Source organism: Rhipicephalus microplus, chromosome 8 (assembly GCF_043290135.1).
Source record: "Rhipicephalus microplus isolate Deutch F79 chromosome 8, USDA_Rmic, whole genome shotgun sequence".
In the NCBI taxonomy this organism is placed as follows: domain Eukaryota; kingdom Metazoa; phylum Arthropoda; class Arachnida; order Ixodida; family Ixodidae; genus Rhipicephalus; species Rhipicephalus microplus.
In genome coordinates, this window is record NC_134707.1 from 4,136,044 (window position 1) to 4,158,776 (window position 22,733).

The 22,733-nt window shown below is 45.8% G+C and overlaps 3 protein-coding genes across 5 annotated transcripts in view; 1 reads left to right on the forward strand and 2 right to left on the reverse strand.

Annotated features, from left to right (window-relative positions):
- The window catches only part of LOC119163964 (protein MEMO1), a 29,750-nt gene extending 17,641 nt beyond the window's left edge, over nucleotides 1-12,109 (reverse strand). The window contains exons 1-3 of one of the 2 annotated variants that reach the window (XM_075870796.1): nucleotides 12,037-12,109; nucleotides 819-903; nucleotides 653-721 (exon numbers count right to left, since the gene is read on the reverse strand). In XM_075870796.1, the coding sequence (XP_075726911.1) occupies nucleotides 653-721; nucleotides 819-903; nucleotides 12,037-12,094 (212 nt within the window). In that variant the 5' untranslated portion in view covers nucleotides 12,095-12,109. Of the gene's footprint in view, nucleotides 1-652; nucleotides 722-818; nucleotides 904-5,362; nucleotides 5,544-12,036 lie in introns of those variants that run through there. The other variant, XM_037416053.2, reaches the window with a different exon arrangement.
- On the reverse strand, nucleotides 6,582-9,777 carry Gart (trifunctional purine biosynthetic protein adenosine-3 Gart). Its single transcript, XM_037416054.2, has one exon. The coding sequence runs from the start codon at nucleotides 9,626-9,628 to the stop codon at nucleotides 6,644-6,646; it is 2,985 nt and encodes a 994-aa protein (XP_037271951.2). The 5' UTR covers nucleotides 9,629-9,777; the 3' UTR covers nucleotides 6,582-6,643.
- Nucleotides 12,110-14,169: 2,060 nt separating the features above from the next.
- LOC119165144 (uncharacterized) overlaps nucleotides 14,170-22,733 on the forward strand; it is a 42,193-nt gene continuing 33,629 nt past the window's right edge. For both annotated transcript variants that reach the window (XM_075870797.1, XM_075870798.1), the window contains exons 1-6: nucleotides 14,170-14,489; nucleotides 16,732-16,897; nucleotides 19,116-19,313; nucleotides 19,767-19,900; nucleotides 21,656-21,782; nucleotides 22,559-22,721. In XM_075870797.1, coding sequence (XP_075726912.1) covers nucleotides 14,349-14,489; nucleotides 16,732-16,897; nucleotides 19,116-19,313; nucleotides 19,767-19,900; nucleotides 21,656-21,782; nucleotides 22,559-22,721 — 929 coding nt within the window. In that variant the 5' untranslated portion in view covers nucleotides 14,170-14,348. The remainder of the gene's footprint in view (nucleotides 14,490-16,731; nucleotides 16,898-19,115; nucleotides 19,314-19,766; nucleotides 19,901-21,655; nucleotides 21,783-22,558; nucleotides 22,722-22,733) is intronic.

Consider the following 22,733-nt stretch of genomic DNA (forward strand, 5'->3'; position numbering starts at 1 on the left):
TTCTTCAGCATCAAACAAAAGAACAAGCCCTCAGAAGCCCAGAAAATGAACTGGTATGACCTAAAAAATTGATTACCATTAATTATGTCATGTTTCTAAAAGCTAGTTCATGTTCTTACTGTACCCTAATGTCACGACCCAGTGTGAACCTGTCATCCCGTGCTTGCACGAGATATCACGACGCTTCCGCGGCCGCTCTGCTGCATGGCTCTGTTGGTGATGCACAAGCGGACATTTTGAGTGCTTTGGTATTTGAAATCGTCACAACTAGCAATACTGGTATGTGAAGGCACCAGAATTGACACTGTAGCATGACGTCACAAGAGTGCTGCATGACGTCTCGATAGTTTTGATGTCTGTAGGTTCACAATATCAAAACTGCATGCCTTCCAACAACAAAAAATAAAACATTCTATCAGAATTTACTGACCTTTGCACTTGCTCAGAAAGGTAAATGTGTACAGGAGATCTGTATGATATGTAGTGAAGAAGAATGCCCAGCCCTAACACAGCTTCGAAAGCTGGCATTAGTACGCCTTTATCTCTCACGGTCTACTCATACAGCACTTTACCTGGACAGAGGCACACCAAGTTTTAGTCTACGAGTGCAGGCCAGTTTAGTAAAGCACAAATGAGAAGCAAAGATACCCACACAGCAGTAGGATCGACTTGCTTGTAGGCATGCGCGGCACAGGCACCACAGTACTGGTAGCCAGCATGCCTGCGACAGAAACGCACATGTTTACGTCAATGTTCTTTGCTGAACAGGAGCTGAATTGCTCAATAAGAATGAAGACATCAAACAGGACTTTACTTACGGCGCTATAATTGCCCTTGCTGGTCCAAATGTTGGTGGCCCAACAGCCGAGAGCCAGTTTTCAAGCTGATACCTTAATTCACGTGCTGAAAGACGAACAAAAATTATTACCATCATCATCCTCATCATTGGCCAGACTTGTGGCATGATCTCCAATACCGCTATCTATTGGGTTCCATTAAATTTTATGCCAGCAAATTTTTTAAATTTCATCGCTCAAACTAATACCGGTGTCACATGGGCACTTTTAATTGTGATCAGTGTCGATTCAGATTAACTACGATCCAGATTAAGTGCTGCTACATGGTCACTTTTAATCACGATCAGGCGTGATCAGGATCAAGACTATCATGATCCACACATCGCGATCTATATGAGAGATAGCCATTTCGCTGTCGTCTGCACCCCCTGGCCGAGCTTGTTAAAAGCACAATAAACGAAATTCAAGCATAGTTCAATGAAAACACTTGAAATTAGCTTGTTAAAAGCACAATAAACAAGGAAATCAAGCATAGTTCAATAAAAACACTTTAAATCAGCTAGATCGTTAAAAAAAGCTAATTATAAACTTTTCAAATAGAAGCAATATCTGAAATAATAAAATTTTAAGATTCGTATCGGCAGCATGTAGTTACGGGAAAAGCAGAGGACAAGCACATGATCATTGCCTTCCTCGCTTAGTTCAACTCTCGCACAATTTGAGCTGTTGGAGCACCTCGAAGCAAACCGATTGTGAGTGTCGCAAGTCTTTCGACTACCTCGCAACGTACGTACACTTCGTGGTCGAATGAACAGACCTTTACAGTAATAGACAACTCGAGCGACTGGAAGACTTAAGGCGGCAGAAGTAAAACTCTGGCGGGTACAAAAAGATTGACGCTTCGCTGCCACTGGACGACTATGAGAAGGAGCCATCAGAAATAAAGGAAAAGTTAAGAATATCACACAGCAATACACGTAAGTGTATCTCTATCGAATGATTGATTAATGAAATTACTTTTGTAATGGCAAGCAAAGTTTTTGACGTTCGAGCAGTTTTTGCAATAATAACATTGCTGATAAATAGCTCCATAAAAAAATCCTAGGCAGAGTTGTCAGTGAAGTTTTACAGTATGAAAACGCCACCTGGTACATTGAATCTGATGCAACTTCGAACCGGATTAGCTTGGGCCATGTAACAGCGGTCATAAAGTTGATCGTGATCAAGAAAAGTGGTCCGCATCGCCCTGATCATGATTAAAAAGGCCCGTGTGACACAGGTATAATTCACTGCCATCTTCTCCTGTATTTACCATTTCTCGGCAACCATTCCATTGATCTCACTGACCATTGGTTGCCTGTCCTATGCATTGCACAGCCCTTTCACATGCTTTTCTTTTTTTCTGCCTTATTGTCAACTAGGACACTATTAACCCCCAGATCTATAGCCAGAGGCGAGCCTTAGGTCGCACCCTCCTATGAAATTTTTACGGAAGAAGATGTTTTACCAAAAAAAAAAAAATGAAAACAGATGCTTTTCCCAGGCCTCTAGGAAGTGCCCTCCCCCATCATCCTGGAAAGAAAAAGTCCTGGCTACGGGCCTGCCAATCCTTTTGTTGCCTGACACAATCTGTCATCCTAAGATCTCTTAATGTTACTCTCATCATTTCACGTTCCATTGCATCCCTAGTAATTTTTCAATTCTTTCATTTCTTTGTTACCCGACCTGTTTTTTTTTTTTGCCCCATATTTCAATATATTTATAAAGTGCAATGGCTGTACACTGCTCTCTTTAAAGACCTAATATCTTGCCAGCCACGATGCGGGAGCCATACGTGCTTCAGTTAATTTTAACCCTTTGGTGAATTGCGCCTGTAGACTCCCCTGTTGGTGACTGGCCTAGATATACTCACTCTTCTGCAAATTCTAAGGGCTGGCTGCCAATGCTGAATTCTTGTTCACTTGCCAGGCTACTTAGAGATTAATTATTGAAACACCAACAATAATAAAAAAACAGTGATAAAGGAACAGCACTGACAACCGGTCTTTCACAGTAGTAAGTCTCGCTTGTTCTTGCTTTCGCCTCCCCCCCCCCTTGACTCCTTTTTTTTCTGCAGTTCTTAAATATTTGCACAGCAAAATAGCACTTTCATGTAACTCACTAGCCAAACAAACATAAATGCTGTGCACGAAAAAAGCCCATTTATATTGGAAGTCAGCTTGCTTGGACTTGAAGAGCAGAACATAGACATGCCTCATCATCATCATATCTTGTCTCCAATGCAGGACAAAGGCCTCTCTCAATGATCACCCACCTACCTAAGCTTGCATGAGCTAAATCCATTTTTGACCTGTTAGCTTCCCAGTTTACTCGATTCACCTTCCTATTTGTCATCCTCGGTATATATTGGTATCCTTTCTGATGCTCTAATTGACCGTTGCTTAGCCGTTTTTCTCATCCCGTGAGTTGCCTAGGTGCCACTTTCTTTATATAAATAATGATATAGCCAAACCTTGTTTGTTCTGCGATTCACTTTATTGTCCACCTTTCTCTTGAAGGAATGCTCATGATGAATACATACGAACAAGGCACTAAGTTGGCCTAGAGGCTAGACGAATACAAGACGCACATGCACTGTTTTTCACTCGTTTTCATTTGCGTTCAACAGTGCAGTTAATAAGCCTTTAAAATGAATGTACAAACAGCTATAAAAAGCTATAAAAAGATATGGGGCTTTGTCAAGCTGTTTTATACAGCTTTTTTCCTCTGTCCCAGCCACTTACTGTACAAATGTAAGTGGTAAATAAACTAAACTCTATAAAAAGCCTGCTGTAGGCTTCCTCTGTATGCATGGGTGCTCAGCATAAAGTGCTGAACAAAGCAAGGATTTAGATATACTTTAACTCGATTCTAAAGTGGGTCCAAATGCTCATTCTCGCAATAATGACCTATCGCTAGCACGACAAACGAAGCCACGGCGTAGGAAGTGCAGCAATAGTTTTGGTCATGTTGGACGGCTTTAATGTCGCGCAATGAGTGGTGATTCAAGTTCAGCAGCACCAGGCAGCCAAGGGGGCATTAGCTACGAACCCGTGCTCCTTTTTTTCTCAATGTGTCGCCAAAATAGCTAAACTTTCTCGCATTTTACAAAGTGATTCTCATCGTCACACAAACCTGGGAAGTCACTTTAGATATGTTTGCATACTTCTTTGCTTTAGCATACCAGGTTACAGTATCCATAAACATGAGACAGGACAGGTGAGGTCACTTGGCACTGTTAAGATGAGCAAGGCAAGCATGAAATTTTCATAGAAATTTAGTGTATTTTACTTCTCTGCTGATATGAACTCTCAGCAGCGGCATAGTTCGAATTTATTGCCATTTTAATATTTTTTTCCACAGTCACTCAGCGAAAACTAATGCTCCTCTAATTGTGGTTGCACAAAATTCCACAAGATGTTGACACCATCATCCAGTAAACCAGTACTTTGCAAAGATCTCTGCGAATACCAGAATTCTGTATGCACTAATATTCTGTATTAAAAAATTTGGGGAATTCTTCAAACGCATCCAGATGATTGGTCACGTGTGTGAGAGCAGACGATGCAGCATCACATACATCACAGTTTTGCGACCCCATGCGTTCAAGCTTTGTACACAGTGACATCACTGTCTGACTCTGAGCCAAGAAACCAAAACAGGAAGTCCTTCATATAAATAGGGTGATATCAGATTATTTAGCAAGACTAGAGGAATCTTGGAGCGCGTTCAAGCTTCCTAGAGCAATAAGAAGCGTTTGCAATAATAAAGCACGCAAGCCACAAATCTTATAGCAGCACTATTTGATCAAGTGAGGAGAAGACAGGGATCTGGAACATGACGACGAGGCTCACAAAGCCACGTTCGCATACCAGTTTGTCACAAGCGATCATATAACACTGTGCATCTAAATAGGCACGAAACAGCAGCAGCAAGACGCCACGGAAGAATAACAACGCCGAGACCTGTAGGCGATAACGTTGAGTTGAAACTTCCAAGAGTTGATGCCCAATTTTCCCGAGATGCATTTTCTTTCTTACTTCGCATCTAGTACTTTGCGAGACTCCGACTATAGAGAGCACGCGCGAACCCCTCAATGAGGTTCTGTCAGGTGTAAATGAAACACACTATACCATACCATTGACTGTAAATAAAGAAAAGGCTGCACCCTTCCAACTAACAGGATACATTCCTCGCGTGCGAACCCAAAACAGTATACTGGTCATTCTTGCAGCAAAGTAATAATTGAGCTACGGCATTACGCGGAAGCTGTCAAATCGACGTCGCGAGGAGTTTCCAACTTTCAGATAACCACGGCAGCATTTCCGTTTTAAAACGCAGAACACAAGTAGCTAGCAAAGCGGTCGACATGAAAACCACTGTATTAATGCTTACGCCACTCACTCTTCCAGTATACAATGAATGAATTACCTAATGTACCAAGAAATGCGCACTTAAGGAAACAAAAGCCTTTGTAGGAACAGCTGTGCTCGTTCAAAGGGCACGCGTGCCCCAGTTCGTCTTACCCGAATCGGTGTACCAACTACCAGCGTGCGACGCTTTTCTCACCAGCCGTTGAGATGACATCGCAGTGCCAATTTTGGTAAACTGTGTTCCCTATAAATTAAAGCACAGGGGAGTGGAAAAACGTCCCAATCGCGTACACCACAAATCCAAACAAATAGAAGCACGCTCGGCCACGGACGCCCTCTTCTGGGAGATTCAGGGTTGGCTGAAAACGAAACTGAACAGGATTGCAAGCGATGTTGTCGGGGAGGGGGGTTACACGCTTAAAAAAGAACATTGCGACAGAAAGAAATGAGATTGTAAGACTGAGATATGCTTGAAAAGCATTTATTGCTGGACTATTTTGTCTATACATGACGACATCGTCAGTTTAGCTGCTGTCTCTCATGTGATAGGCCCTTTAGCGCTAAAATGAAGATGTCGTCAAGATTGAGATATGATTTGAATTCTTGAAAGACATCCCCGCCGCACAGTAATATAAAGCCTCCTAAGAAAATATTCAAGGCGAGTGGAGCTTGGAACATCCACCATCTCGCTCCCTGTCGCAAACAAGGGGTGCCACCATCATCATCAGCATTGCGTAGGAATACCCCAGGCATGAGGTCGAACCAGCGACCTTTGAATCTGTAAACCCTACATTGTTTTAATACACTCAAAACCATTAACCACCGCTGCAAGCGTGACCCTCCTTTATCCGCTCCTTTAATTCGATGTCCTGACCTTGTGATCCAGTAATGATTGAAAGGTATACAGCCAAATTAAGGTGATTCCAACCTTTTTTTTTTTTCGCTGCTAATTGACACGGTAAAATACAATATTTCGCTGCTAATCGACACGGTAAAGTACAATTTTTCGCGGCTAATTGACACGGTAAAATACAATTACGTAAGGTCATAGCAGGTCAACATGTAACGCTAATAAAGCTGAAACTTACCGAGTTTGCTGCTCTAACATGCCCTTGGAGCTCGTGTGGCTTCTTGTCCCAGCTAACACAATTTAAGGGCAAATCCGTTTATTCCTCCATTATCACTTAAATATAGTGCTACAGGGAAGAGAAGGTCAAGTTAAACTGTCATTGCATTAATGGTGTGCGGTGGATGAAACCAACTCAAATAATAGCATTTCTCAGTAAAATGAAGTTCGCAACTTAGTGTTGGAACCAGATATAGGTGTTCGGCAGACAAAGCTGTGCTAATCTGCAAGCATATACACACACCATTTAATACAAATCCATTTAATTCATACATTTTATGTACTAGACTCGCAAAGCACATACAATTTCAGTCATTTCTAGAGAAAACAATCTTGCCATCAGGTTGAAGGAAAACCTTGCCTTGTGCCACCATTTCCATAGCTTCTGGGAAAACTCTATGCTCAACCTTCTTCACACGCTCTTGCAACGTTTCCTCAGTGTCGTCTAGCTCCACAGTTGTTGCTCCCTGGGCAATTATTGCCCCTGAATCAATTTCAGGCACCACGAAGTGGACCGTGCAGCCTGTGATCTTCACCCCAGCAGCCAAAACTTGTTTGTGAGCATCATGTCCTTTGAAGGAAGGCAGCAAAGATGGGTGGATGTTGATTATCCTGCCAGGCCACTTGTTAATGAACTCTGCTGTAATGATCCTCATAAAACCTGCTAAGATGATGAATTCCACCCCTGCTGCTGTCAGTGCTTCATGCAACTTCATGTCATACTCGGCCCTCACTTTGTAACCCTTGTGGCTGATGACCTTGGTTGGGATTCCAGCTCTCTGAGCCCTACGAAGGCCTTCCACACCATCCACGTTTGAGATAACAAGGACAATTTCAGCTGCACTTCGCCCTTTCATGTTTTCGATGTGATCAATAAGAGCCTGAAGATTTGTCCCCGACCCTGAAATGAGCACCCCGAACTTTCTCTTCACAATTTTGTCAGCACGAGTGTTAAGAGATTCCTGAAAATTTCTAACATTAACCTTTGGAGAGCCTTCTTCAATGGCCAAGATCTGTCCAACAATACGCCCTTGTCCTTCTGACTCATCGATGATGGCTTGAGCATCTGACGGTGATGCAATAGCAACCATACCAATGCCACAGTTGAATGTTCTCAGCATTTCCTCATCGCCAATGTTGCCTTCATTGGCAATCCACTTGAACACTGGCTGAATTGCCCAATTGTTGCAATCTAAAAATGCGCCGTAGCCAGGTGGCAAAACCCTCGGTATGTTTTCAGTGAGGCCACCACCAGTGATGTGAGCGAGGGCTTTGATGTATCCTTTCTTTACAGCATTGAGTAGCATCTTAATGTAAATCTTTGTAGGAGTCAGCAGCACTTCACCAAGCCTTTTCGATTCTTCAAAAGGTGCACGGTCGCCGTAACGGAGACCCGCACGCTCCACCACTTTGCGCACCAAGCTGTAGCCATTGCTGTGGATTCCCGATGATGGAAATCCAATGATGACATCCCCGTCCTTGATGTCACTTCTAGGGAGGACTCTGTCTCTTTCCACAGCTCCAACAGAAAATCCAGCCAAATCATAGTCACCAATGGCATACATTCCTGGCATTTCAGCTGTTTCACCACCTATCAACGAGCACTTGGCCTGCCTGCAACCTTCAGCAATTCCAGCAATCACTTGCTTGGCAACACCAGGGTCCAGCTTACCACAGGCAAAGTAATCCAGAAAAAACAGGGGCTCCGCACCCTGGGCTAGAATGTCATTTACACACATGGCCACAAGGTCAATACCAATAGTGTCATGGAAGTGAAAGCTCTGAGCAATTTTCAATTTTGTGCCAACACCATCAGTACCCGAAACAAGAATAGGATCTGTATAGCCTGCAGCTTTCAAGTCAAACAGTCCTCCGAATCCACCAATCGATCCCATTGTACCAGGTCGTTTGGTCGAATCGGTCAGTGCAGTGATGCTTTTTACCAGACGATCACCAGCTGCAATGTCCACTCCAGACATCGAGTATGTCAGCGGGTCTTTCTTGGACACACGACCAATGGCCCTAAAGGCAATATCATGCCGGAAGAACTTTCCTTCAAAGTGCACAATCTCTGCACCAAGCTGAGCAAGCTGCTTCGCAGTACGAAGGTCAGTGTGAGTAGCAAGGCAGACCATTACACGTCCACCAGATGTCACAATGTGATTTTCGCTCTTCGCGGTGCCAGCATGAAATATCTGCACGCCATGTTCCCTGGCTTTCTCAAGGCCTGTAATGATCTTGCCTTTTGGATAGCTTTGAGGGTAGCCACCACTGGCAAGGACAACACCAACAGCATACAAGTTCTTCTTCCAGATTGGAAGAGCTCGTGGAAGGTTGCCTTCAGTGCAAGCAAGCATTGTCTCATAAAGGTCGGACTCAAGCAAAGGCAATACAGATTCTGTTTCGGGGTCTCCAAATCTACAGTTGAACTCCAGAACCTTGGGCCCGGACTTAGTGAGCATGATTCCTACAAAGAGAACGCCTACAAACTTTCTTCCATCTTTGAGCATGCTATCCAGGGTTCTCTGCACGACCTCTACTCTGATCTGCTCCATTACTTGATCCGAAACGAGTGGGCAAGGGCAGTACGCCCCCATCCCACCGGTGTTAGGACCCTGGTCACCATCTTTGAGCCTCTTGTGGTCCTGGACTGCCGGCATGATGGAGTAGTTGACACCATCCGAAAAGACCAAAACGGAGATCTCATCACCGTCGAGCAGCTCCTCGACAACGACGGTGTCCCCGGCGGATCCGAGGACCTTGTCTTTCATGATAGTGTCGATGGCAGCAATGGCTTCCGTCTTATCAGCAGCGACAATGACCCCTTTGCCGGCGGCCAGGCCACTTGCCTTGACGACGAGAGCCGGGAAGTCGGCGTTTCGGATGTACGTTTTGGCACTCTCCGCATTCTCGAAGTTCTGGTACTGCGCTGTCGGGATGCCATGTTTGGCCATGAAATCCTTGGAGAACGCTTTGCTAGCTTCGATTTCTGCTGCCTTGGCGCTGGGGCCGAAACATTTGACACCGGCCGCTTCGAGGTCATCGGCGAGTCCGCGACACAAATACTCCTCCGGGCCGATGGCCACGAGGGCGATGCCATTCGCTTTGCACCAGTCGACGACCGACTTGTTGCTCTTCACGTCGATGTCGACGTTGACAGCCTTGGATTCGGTGCTGGTGCCGGCGTTTCCGGGCGCAACGTAGATGGTCTGGATGCGGGGCGACTGCGCGAGCTTCCACACGATGGCGTGCTCGCGGCCACCGTTTCCGATGACCAAGACCTTGTCGTACATAGCTGACGACGCTCAGCGTGCTCCGCACAAAAAGTTCGTTGGCGACCTCTTCCTCCACGCGACGCACTCGAGGGAGCACCGTGCGAAAGTGGCCCGTCTACACTTGCGCCCTGTCGCCCGCTGTGTCTGGAATGATGGGAACCCTGGGGCAATTGAAGCGGCTCAGACCATACGCGATAAGATAGCGAGACGACGTGCCGGCCCCCCGTGCGTCGGCGGTCAACTCGCGGGCGAAGGCGTTTCACCACCGCGCGCTCCCAACCGCGCCACGCGATTACACGATAACAACTTGGACTGGTAGTGCCATCCAGTGTCGCTATTCTCGTAACATAAACTTGAAACTTACTTTGCTCGAGCCATACCGAGCGCACTTCGCTGCACATTCATTAAGCAGTATTTGTATAATATATAGAGTGGACCAATAGCACACGCTACATGCGAAGCATGTAAATCACCGAGAAAACGGAAGGCCATGTGACGTGGTAGATGTTTGCTTCGTCTTCGTTTCTCCCGGCTCCACGCGTATCGCAATGGCCTTGGGGTAAGAAGAGGAGGGAGAAAGCCGTCCGTCGGGGGCATTTTTTCCTCCGTGCCGCGGGGCACCTGCCAGGAATACGAAGGCGAGAGCTAGACCACGCAGAAGACTGTACACTTCTGCGGGCACCTTGTGCGGTAGCGTCTCGTATAATCAACCGCTGAACGAATTACAATTTCCTCCTCGAATTATACCCCCAATGCCTTCGTCAAGCGATCCCATTTGGCGCTGCCGTCGATCGGTATAACCGGCTGACATTGCAAGCGTGCCACCCAAGAATGCAGCGACGCTTTTCAGTTCCTATAAAATTGTTCAATAGCAGCAGTCAAGCTAGCTATTTACGTCCCCCCCCATCTCCCAGAGAAAAAAAGAGAAAGAAAGAAGGGGGGGGGGGGGGGAGCTTCCCAGCAGCAGTAAGATATCTTTCGTTTTTCTGAATGCCTCTTACTTGTGGGAGCTGTTATAGATCGAATCATTTTCTTTTGTTCTTACATTTCATTTTAGAGCCACAGACGACCTCCGGAGCATCGCAGCGATTGTCGAGCCTGCGGGCGTTGTCTATGCTCGACGAAGTTGCGCAACAAAACGTTAAAACGTCTGTTTTCTCCACCATCGGACTCCCTCCTTCCCCTGAACTTGTCCTTTCTTTTTTCCTACTGCTGTAATTTAGCGTAACACACGACTCGCGCTGAGCTCGATGACGCGGGTTCGATTCCCGGTCACGGCGGCCACATTTCGAAACGGGTAAAAAATGAAAGTAATTGAAGCTGGTGAAACCTAACTCGGAGTAACCCGGCGTAAGCAGGTCAAACGCACAAAACAGACGTTGTTTTTCGCCGCGCTAGCGGTAGGGTGTCTAGAATGGGCCTACTAGCGGTCCGCACATGGCAAAGTTCGCCCTATCTTTTCTTTATGACCTCATGACTGTTTGTAACATCACTGAACGGTGCTGGCATTATTTTTTTTTCGCCTATCTTTATTAATAGCGCTTTGCTTGTGTAAGCTACACTGACGCGATCTGGTCTTAAGCATATTTACTTTTTTTTCGCGAGTTACCCTATAATGCTATAGACCGCACCCTATAGTCGCATAAGCGTGCGCACGGGGGCGAATAGTCTTCCGCACACAGTTGGCTGGAAAACATTAGCTAAAGCCTTGACTACCTGAGGAATCCATTCATATTTAAGTAACTATTACACGCCCACTCCATCAAAACATTAGCGCACCTTGCACGATACCAAGCGCGAACTCAGCCTGGGATGCAACACTCCCCCCTCCAACCTCCTCTTTGGGCCGGGACATAGCGCACGCCTAGCTATCGATGCGCATTACAACAGCAACTCACAATTAACGCCGCTGATCTCGCTGCAACGACCTCTCAAGTGACACGCGATCGTCGCGTCATGTTTCCGTAGTATCAGCTGCTCACAACAAAACTATCGAACATATCGCTCACTATAATAGACGACAGTTCGCCACAACACACAGCTTCGTTGTCTGTGTTTTCTGATACGTGGCGACGCTGCAGCCCTCCGCTCTTATCGTTATCTCCCGCAGACGGGCTCTTCACGGGCATCTGCTTTCGACGTCGCACGAGCACGGATGACTGGACAGAATTTGTACGCTATGCCGTGGTCGCCTGTCGATAATCAATTCGCCTGCGCGGTGTATGCATCTATCAAACCATAGTTATGAGAACGGTGGAATTGTACGATAGGCTCGATCGCTTCCCGCATATACACAGCTGTTGAAACCGATAGACAAGTCAAGGAAAGCACAGGATACATTGTTTGTGGTTCCCTATACCATAATTATTCTCACATAAACTGAAGAAGCAGAAAAAAAAAGCTCACAGGGTCCCTTGTTCATTCACCTAAGATGAGTCTTGTTCTTGCTCCTCGAATACTTGACACAACCCTCCTCGAAGCCATGAATTGAAGTTCTCTTGCTGAAGGAAAGAGTTGAAAAATGAATAGTTTAGTAATCACTCATATAACCTCGTAAACTTGAAAAAAAGATAAAGAAAAACGGCTATAATTACATACACATCTGCACTGAATGAGATAAATGCAAAAAAGAAATCGACTTCAAGGCGAAAGCCATTTTCACTTGTTTTCCCTTAGTCGATGTACAAGGGAGCTTCGCTGCCAAGCGCGCTGTCTTCATTTTCTCCTCTCGAGGTGGTCTTGCTGGCCGCCCACAGAAAGACGCTACAACCGCGTCGCGTGGCGTCACGTACAACGTCGTCACGCCAGAATCTGTGACGCAATGGTGGCGCCACACGTTATTGCAATCTAGGACGTCATAATGACGTCATCACGTGATCGTGGCTTTTTTCATCACGGTCGCCGAATTTCCCACTTGATGAGGCATCTATGGCTCTCGCCTTAAAAATTGAAGTGACCAGGGTTGGTTGCATCACGCGGCACATGTTGCCGTGTACTTTATTGCGAGTAATTGATCGGTTTGTGATGTATCCTTGTCATCCGAGAAGTAATAATAATATCTGGGGTTTTACGACTCAGAACCACAATAATCTGATATGTGGGGTTTAACGTCCCAAAACAACCACATGATTATGAGAAACGCCGTAGTGGAGGGCTCCGGAAATTTCGACACCCTGGGGTTCTTTACCGTGCACCCAAATCTGAGAACACGGGCCTGCAACATTTCCGCCTCCATCGGAAGTGCAGCCGCCGCATCCGGGATTCGATCCCGCGACCTGCTCGTCAGCAGTCGAGTAGCTTAGCCACTAGACCACCGCGGCGGGGCTCAGAACCACAATATCATCACGGGATACACCGTATTGTAAGGCCACGGAAATGTCGACCATCCGGTGGTTATTTAGCGTGCGCCATACACGGGCCTCTGGCATTTCACTTCCACCGAAATGCGACGGGAATCGAACTCGCGACGTACGGGTCAGCAGCTGAGCACCGTAATGGCCGATCCACGGCGGCGGTCTGTCGTAGCTGAAAGACCCTGGAGGCAGCGGTTCGGCCTGGGAAACCAGTGACGAAGGGCTAAAAGGTAGGAGTGCATAGTTTCCACGTTGCTCTAGACCCTTACATTGTCAGCATTGTCAGAACTTATCGTGCATTTAATTTTTTTTCTGGTTATATGTTGACATGCTTTTTCGAGAAGTACGTGAACTAAGAAAGCGTGTTGCGATATTAATTAATTTATTTATTTATTTAGTTTATTTGCGCCTGTCATTAAGCTGAGAAAGAACAGCTGGCCTCGCTAATCATGATACCAATATCTTCTGCACTGCACGCGCATAACCAAATACGAACAAAAAAGAAAGCAGCAGAGAAGCACTCCGTTGATACACCCTTCAAGCCGCTCGAGCCATGCGTAGAAAACTAACGTGGGAATACACGTCATGCATAAATCAGGTTAACTTGTGCTCTTTGCAAAACATTTACACCGTTGCGCAGATTTGCAAATATTTGCAGCCAGTAGCTGTGGGGTTAAGTTCGTCCTAGCTCGAAGGTATGCATCGAGAAATGCAAAATAGTGTGCGTACTCGTGCGTGTATACTGTACTTTGATTTAGGTGCACGCAAAAAGAACACCATGCAGGTGGTTGAAATTGACGGAGCCCTATATACCCTACGGCGTCTCTCATAATCACAGTGTAGTTCTGGGACGTTAAACCAATAAAATTATTATTATTATTATTATTATTATTATTATTATTATTATTATTATTATTATTATTATTATTATTATTATTATTATTATTATTATTATTATTATTTGTATATACGTACTACGCTTACGAATTGAAAATTTTCAAGAACTTTATCTTGTTATTTCATACCCACGTGGCAAAAAAAATAAAAAAATAATAGAATGACTGCGCACGCTGTTCCAAAGCAATAAAGAAAGCGATAAGAATTCACCGTGCTTCTGTTGTAGAATGACGTCATCCGTGGCTCATAATTTAGGACACTGCCCTGAGGTTCCTGACTGGCGGTCATTGGCTGTCGTAAGGGCCACGAGCTCCTTTAAAAACTAGACGAGGGGCGTTGCCCACAGTTAGCATCGAAGCACAGCGTCGCGGAGGTACTCCGCAAAAGTCTTCCAGAACAGTGTCACTGTTCTAGGGGACTAACTCGCGCAACAGCGCAAGAACTTCGAAAAAAAAAAACCATTGTCTGTTGCAAAGGAAGACGGCAGAATGCTTAACGGAGAGCGTCGCGGTGCTTCTGAAGCGGTGGCCGTTTCCACGAAGCCGAGGAGGCTGATGAGGATGGACAAGCTGACGACGTGGGTGCTGGGCGCACTCCTGCAGGCCTGCTTATGGGACTTTGCGACAGCGGTGAGTAAATTAGTAAACATCGTATACTAGGAACTTTCCTCTGGCTTCCCACGCCGCCTGTCCGAAAGGCATATCGTATAATAACAGAGCTGAGCTGGTTGGTACGTATTAATTCTGAAAAAGACAGGGCATGCAACAGCGGACACGTGAAAGAAGCCGGGACACTACAAACGCCTACTGACAACTGAACTGTGTTGTTTGTAAGCGTCTGTGATGTTCTGACCTCGTCCCTATGTCCGCATTTGCTTGTACAGTCTCTTTTACAATGCACAGCGTAGATTGCTCAGCTTTTTGGTACGCTTCGACGTTTTTGTAAAGCTGCCACAAGTGGTGTTTCGTACAGTGTGGCGTCCATTTCGGTGCAGTGGTTAGTGTTCGGCTCCGAACCCAATGGTCCTTAGTTCGATTCAGGCCGCGGTAGTCGCAATTTCGACTGGGGCGGCAATGTTTAGATTCAAGTGCACGTTAAAGCAACCCACGTGGTCGAAATTTCTGGAACCGTTCACTACGGCGTGCTTCATTGTCATATCATGGTTTTGACCCGTAAAAAAAAACAATTATCATTGAGCTATCAGCGAGCATTTGCTAGAAGGTGACTTGCTGTATCGTGAGCTGCCTATATAGAACCTGTAGGCGCTGGACGTTTGCCTTGTCGGAACGGCCGTAAGGGTCTCTACTGTCGCGTTAGTGGAACGCATTTCAATATTATTTTCCCTTGTAATATTGATAAAAACAGTATTTTGGGCGATTCAGTCATTCATAACTTAATTACGACGGCGCAACGCATAAGCACGGATGACGGACACGCCCAGCGCTGGGTGTCGTCGTGGGTGCTTTGTCGTTGCGCAGTTGTTTTGGAAAAAAACGCCTGTTGAGCTGTTTAAATATTAAGAGCTCTGGTAATTAGCTGATTCAAGATGTCGGTTTCAACCTGCGTGAGGGGGCAGGGGCGGTACCGACGGGGGGCATGGATGGGCAGAAGCCCCTCCAAAATTCTCGCCTGCCCCCCTTTGCCCCCCTCCCCTGGAGAAACGTCGGTGCCCCCACCTCCTTTAGAAAAAAAAAAAACCCTGGCTCCACCCCCTGTGAAGGGGGTGTCAAATTGCCATGAATATTGTGTATACATGCGTGTGTGTATACATGCGAACATACAAACACACACGAACATGCAGTAAGAGGGGTTGAGACGCCTATAGGAAATGTCTGGCTACGTCACTGCTAGCGAGCCCCACCGTGGTGGTCTGTATATAGTGGCTTAGGTACTCGGCTGCTGATCCGCTGGTCGCGGGTCAAATCCCGGCTGCAGCGGCTTCCTTTTCGATGGAAGTGAAAATGTTGTAGAGAATCAGAACTAGCCGGCTACACCTAACTAAAACTCGTGTTTTGATATTTTTTTTATTTTGAAATCCCAAAGCGCAATAAGACTATAGAGCTGTGCAGTTCCGCCACATATAACAACTTCCAGCTAACTCAGCTTAATTATCTGCCAATCAATCTTTCTGCTGAAGAAACGGACGCACGTCAACTTTCGTGTCCTTCTGTCTGTTTCTTCTCCACCATACAGTACTCGGAGAATTCAGTTTACGCTGCAATGAGTTCATTCGGTTGAATCCACACTATCCATATTACTAACTTGCTATCACTCGCTCACTGGATTTCGTGCCGACTGGTTGTGCCCCCGCGATATCCGACGAAAGCGCAGCTCTGGCCGACTGGCTCGCCCTACGCCATTTCATGACGCCGACGAGAACTCTCGCCGAGTGGTGCCCCGTCCTCGGACTCCTGCGACCATGTTTCTTTCCTATCTTCTCCTTATTCCGTATGTGGCGGTCCCTGCGCCTTGCTCTTCCCTTCTATCTCTATACCTTTTAATCCTACCATTTTAATCCCTCCTTACCCCCACCCCCTGTGAGCTACTGTTGAGGTGTTCTCCCCCTGAGAGACAGTTACGGGGCTCACTGTTATCTTTTCATTTTAGAATCACTTACTACTAGTTTCTTCTATGTATACCATCAAGAGTTCGATAGGGACTCGCTTATGATATTACATAAAGTACCACAGATAGTTCTGCACCACTACTGTGAGCTCATGATTCCGACATCGGAAAGTGTGAACCCCGTTAATTTCGGTTCCGCCACTATTGATGCACATCACTTAGCTTAAAAGACAATAAATGGTTTCCATTCTTCGCCCTAGTCTCAGTTCTCTGTTGGATAAATAACGAATGTATGTCGTTTCCCAGGCGGCACTTCCCGCTGCATTGGAGTCCCGGCTGTCTCGGGCAGCGCTGCAAGTGATCCTCAGCCACACCACGTACCCGAGCACCGGCCTGGTTCCGCAGTTCGTCAGCGACGAGCGACTCATGCACTCAAACTTCCGGACAAAGTCCAGCATAGGAGACCGAGAGGGTATAATTTCCCCGGCAATTTTTTTTTCATTGGAATAATCAAGGGTGATTCTTCCGACTTCCTGGTTTCACCTTGAAATATAACATAATTTATAAGTTGTCACAATTTAACTTTTCTTCGGTCGTGCAGTTACCACTTTCTGAAACGCGTCGAGACCCTGTTCAACCGCTCAACGACAGTAGTTGCTATATTAAGCTTCATCACTAAAAAATATAACTGCTGCATCAACCGCATATTTTACAGCTTGAAGGCTCGTCACTGCTGAAAAACATCGCCAACATACATCGTAAACAGAATTAGCCCGATAAGTGAATTCTGAGAAACCCCATAAAAATAGGGCAAGACGGGGTCATTCATCGCAACTTGTAAAGCATGCAGTTTTATTAATGAAGCATTGCTGTCAACAACGTCGAAAGTTGATGGTGTTAGATTTACACCACGTCTCATTTATCATTTAGCACTTAAGTAACGTTTCGCAATATAAACTTTACGGCAGTAGCTCTAGACTTCGATTGGAAGCTGTGCAGATTTTAACGTATGTATCTGGATTCATGGAAGCCACAAGCACGTTTAAAGTAGTTCTGAAAAGTTATTGGGTATGTTGCAGTAACTTAACCTTTTCCATCAATGACAATGAAATAATATAATACAGAAATAAGTCACTTACCGCCAATACTGAAAATGAATCAAAGCAAAACTGGAGATAAGTTGATAAGTTTTAAAGCTCGCCAATTCCTATGACGTCACGCATTTTGACTTCCTTTGCTCGATCCAAATTCGTTTTTTTTTTTTTAGTAAAGGCATATGTTACTCACAAGAGTGGAAACTTGGGCTAGTTGGTGCGTAGTCATATTGCAAGATGTTTCAGCGCGCGATCAAAGGAAAAAGGACAGGGTAGACAGAAAGAGCGCTGAAAAAAAAAACGGCGCTCTTTCTGTCTACCCTGTCCTTTTTCCTTTGATCGCGCGCTGAAACATCTTGCAAAAGGCATGTTATGCACGCCAAGAAAAAAGCCAACAAGATATTTGAAAACAGCTGAGCCTTCGTGACTCAACTGAACGAGAAAAATGCTTAGAAATCTAGTGCGACAATGGCGTACCAGCTTTGGCTTTGAGCGTGAAATTTAATTATAACTTTTACTAACTTATTTCTTCTCTGATAATCAACATATTGCGTCGAAATGAAGTGCAATATTAAACGACAGTTCTTTTCGGCCAAACCGATCCAGCACTTGATGCCCTTTAAAGGGGTCATGACGCGGTCATCCACCACATTGTGATTTTCAGCAAAATTAGGTCATTCGGTCCATACATACATGAAAATGGACTGTAAAACTTCATTGTAACATGACCCCTAAAATTTACCGGCTATAAACCCAGCCCACCGCCGGTGACAGCGATTTTATCACAGCGTCCTCAATATAGTTGTCCTCTATACTTCAGTTTCAGTCGCTGCAAAACGTTTAGTCTTCAATGCCAATGTGGGGAACGGTGAAATAGCTCCATTGCACGCGCTGATCACGAAACAAAATTTTGTTGGATAGAAAACAGCCACTCACAAGGCAAGCGCATTGTTCCGTCACAGCTCACGAGCGCACCTGTGATGTCACTCTGGGGTCGCTCTCTTGTTCATAAAGATATTCAATACCAATTAACTTATCCACCAATACACTGAAAAAGGGTGTCCATGCAGGCTAGTTGGTTTTTCACTACAGGCTTTTTGGGTGTAGCGCCACGTACAAAAATTGCAAGAAAGAAGTTAACAGGAAAGAGGCGTACTGGCCAATAAGCTTCATTTTGCGTTAATTGCACATTAAAAGCCCCCCCCCCCCCCAAAAAAAAAACACGTGTTTCTGCTAACTTCTCTCTTGCGGAATATACGAACAGTGCAGCCGACAGAGGCAGATCAAGGTAACACAACGCTGTGTTACCTTCATCTGACGTTGTCTGTTGCGCTGTTCGTATTCAGTTATGTCCTACCAACTTGCCCAAGTTTCCACGCCTCATAAGTCTTTTTTTCAGATTGTCGTGCGCGACGCTACAGCGGAAAAAAAACTAATTCTCGATCAAATTTCCTGAAATTTAGCCGGCTTGTCAGTGATTAATGATTAATTAACATTACACTATGAGCAAAAGTTGAGTGTCACGGTTTCTTTGAAGGAAGCGTTCGTAAACGTTGCTCCTGTTGCATGTGTTCTTCGTTTTTCCTTTTAACCCAGAGCTGCAAGTGACGAAGCTCATGCTTACCGGCGTGAAGACGGACGTGTATGGCGCCGTTCGCTGGACGCACCTTCACCACAATCACTCCGACCACGTGATGGCCGTGGCTCGGAACAACGTCCACCTCTGGCGATTCACCAACCCCAACGTGGAGCTCCTCACTCGGAACGCCATCTTCCGCTTCAGCTCTGGTTCGGGTGAGCGAGCATTCCGCAGTTAGACCACGTTCATTTCTGCCCCACTGCAGGGCAAAGACATCTCCTATGTTCTGCAAATCAAGCCGGTTTTGTGCTTTCAGCTGCCACGTTATACCTGCCAACTTGTACCTGCGATCAGCCCACCTATCTCTGTCACCCCTTCGTGCATTTGCCATCTCTGGGAATCCAGTCAGTTACCCTTGATGACCAGCGGTTATACAAAATACGCGCTACGTGCCCGGCCGATGTCCATTTCTTCTTGATTTCAACTAAATCCCTAACCCCAGTTTGTTCCCTAATCCACTCTGCTCTCTTCTTATGTCTAAAGTTTAAACCTATCGTTTTCCTTTCCGTCACTCGCTGCGTGGTCTTCAATTTACGAAAAAAATGCAGGGAAATCGTAGAGCAATATTGTAATTACGCGCATCGCCGCCTCTTGTGCACGCTTTTCAGATGACATCATCGATGCCACGGTGTTCCTCCGCAACGAAAAGAACTTCCAGAGCATGTTCCTCGTGCTCATCATTCGCACTGGCCTGACTGCCAAGCTGGTCGTCTACGAAGTGGACGCCGCTGGAGAATCATTGGTCAGTCCCGCAAACTCGAATTATGTGCGGCGCCTTCGCACTGTTTGCTCGGTGTGGCACGTTTAATCGACAGGTCGGTGAACTAGCTCACGAGTCTATATTCACTCACTCACCCAGACTTAAATTGAGCCGCTAGTCCGGGTGAGCGATACTTCGCTGAGCTCGAGTGAATCCTGTTGAGGAAAAGTCGAGTGTGAGTGCGGTCGACTGAAATTCATGTGAGCCTGAATCCTAAGGGTGAAATATTTCCTGAGTGAGTCTTCGTGAGCTGCGCCATTTTGTGCCGACCTATGGTTTAGGCACGTTCCCCGTGGTGCAATGTCGTTGCAGATCATCACTTATATAAGCAATAAAAGTTCATAAGTTAGAAGGCATCTTTATAATGAAAAATCGGAGGTTTCAGTTTCATTTACCAAATTATTTATGCTGTAATCGCAAGCTATAGGTGTAAAAAAAACACAAACTAACCATAACGACATATTTTGCCAGCTCTCGATGTCGCGAAAAAGACTGCAAAATTCGACGTACCTGCATGACTAAAAAATACTGCCATTATGTGAATCCCAGTCCCATGCATTGCGCTTCCGTCTGAATAAAGAGGAGCTTGCGTAACGCAACTGCTTTACGAATGTCATAATGTCGTGCTTCACTGCAATGCTGGCAAGCGTGACGGGTAAGCTTTAAATGCGCAAGTTTTCTCTAATTATTTGCAAAGTACACCAGAAAATTGGACCCAGAACGGTGTACGCAACGCGGAAAACGTAGCACCTTGTACAACCTAGGAATACATAGTATCTCATAGGAAATACGCGGGAAAGCTCAAATCGGTGTCTGTGTTAAATTTACGCCGTGGGTCAATTGGAATTCACTTCTTTCTAGAATTTATAGATGCTCATGACACGAACTGAGGGTGTGAATGCGTACAACTACGCGTGATATTGCGATCTGTGACCGTTATAACGCATTGACAACTTTTTACGGCTCGTCAAATATGTTCAGCAGTTTGCTGCTTACTCCACCATAGAGCTACTGTGCATTGCGTGAAAGCAGACACCGTAAGATGCTGCACATGCGCATTCCCGTGATGGTTTATTAGAATTATACGCACATAATCAGCTGTTGGTATTTTCTTGTGAAGTGAAACCGCTTTGTTTAGGTTGTTTTACTAACGCAATTAGAGGCTTGCGTTCCCTACACATCGTTACGCGGACGTTACGCTTCTAGTCGCGTTAAATTTGTGAACACTCGGGATTTCTGCCACGGTGCTCGGCTATTCACCCGAAAGTCGCAGACTCAATAACCATCCCGGGAATCGCATTTGTTAAGGCTAGAGGCCCGTGTAATCTGCGATGTTAGTGCACGTTCAAGAACGCCAGGTGGTCAAAATTTCCGAAGCCCCTCCGCTAAGGCGCATCTCAAAATCATATCGTAGGTTTGAACCCTAAACGGCGGTCTATAGTGGTTATGGCGCTCGAATCCTAACCCAAAGGTCGCGGGATCGAATCTCGGCTGCTGCGGCCACATTTCCGATGGAGGCGAAAAGTATATTTAGGTGAACGTTAAAGAACACCACGTAGTCTGGATCTCGGAAGCCCTCCTTTGCAATGTCTCGGAGCCATATTGTGGTTTTGGTACGTACTACCTGATACAGGACTGACTACGTACTACCTGATACAGGACTGACTACGTCAACCGCAACTTCACCACCAAAAACATTACTGTGTGTGCGTACCTCTCCCTCTCTCTTCTACACAGCTCTACACACTGCAACTGAACGAGGTTCCCATCAAGGTCCGCTGGCTCCAGTCCCAACAGGAAGGGGCGCTCGTACTGCTCTTCCCTTCCGTGTACGCCGACGTCGGTTTCACGGACATACGCCAAGGTGACGCTTCCTCTCTGCTACAGTCTCCGTCACGGAATGTCTCGGGTCGGACCGCATTGTTATTCGCTCGAGTTTTGAATGCTGGCCACCTCCAGATATCTCCGAACAAAACTATCTGCGGTTTAATCAAATTCCGGTAACTGATTTGGCGTAGTTGTCACTTTGGTATTTATAGCAGCTTTTTTTTAGCAACCTTTTAGAATTCATCTGCAACAAATAGCATAATTGCAGTCAGAGCTCAAATGTTCTCAATGTAATGAGCCTTGCTTAACGTATCTCATACAAGGTACAACTTAGCATTCAGCATTCATACATCATGGTGAGGCTACAAAACACTTTGAACCATTACGCACCATAACAATGAAAAAAAATATTCGTCACACAACTGCGACGTTAAAAGAAGAGATTACATTATAGTAACTGCCAACAATGTCACTGTCTTCAAGAAAAATTCAGTGGTTTTAAAGCGCGCTTCTGTAAACCTCTTGTTGGCCATGGGCCAAGAATTTCTCTAAACTTAGTATGGTGCGCTGTCGTACCGATGAAACTACGCACCTCTTCAATTAATCTAGGGAACGATGGCGGTGACTAGTAGAAAGACACAAACTGGCATTGTTGAAGCATTCCTGCTAGTCTGTGTGCTTGTTGATCAGTATATTAGGTTCCGTAACAACCAGTATGATGTACATAGCCCAGCTGTCTGCACTTGACAGCCTACTCTTGGTTTTTCAAACATTTTGACTGCGCTGTCAGCTACTGTTCCCGATGCAACGCAGGGGGCACGGTGCTGAGCCACGTCGTCAAGATCCACGTTCCGATGGCGGTGGACATGGAGACCACCACCATATCTGGTTACGGCTACGTCGCCGTCAACAACGCGTCGTCTGTGCTGGTCTACCGCGCCGATGACCTCGCGAGCAACTTCAAGGTCTTTGACATGTAAGTGCTGCA

What these genes read in the sequence shown, in the direction of transcription:
- Gart (XM_037416054.2), bottom strand. Translation starts at nt 9,628, where the DNA reads ATGTACGACAAGGTCTTGGTCATCGGAAACGGTGGCCGCGAGCACGCC.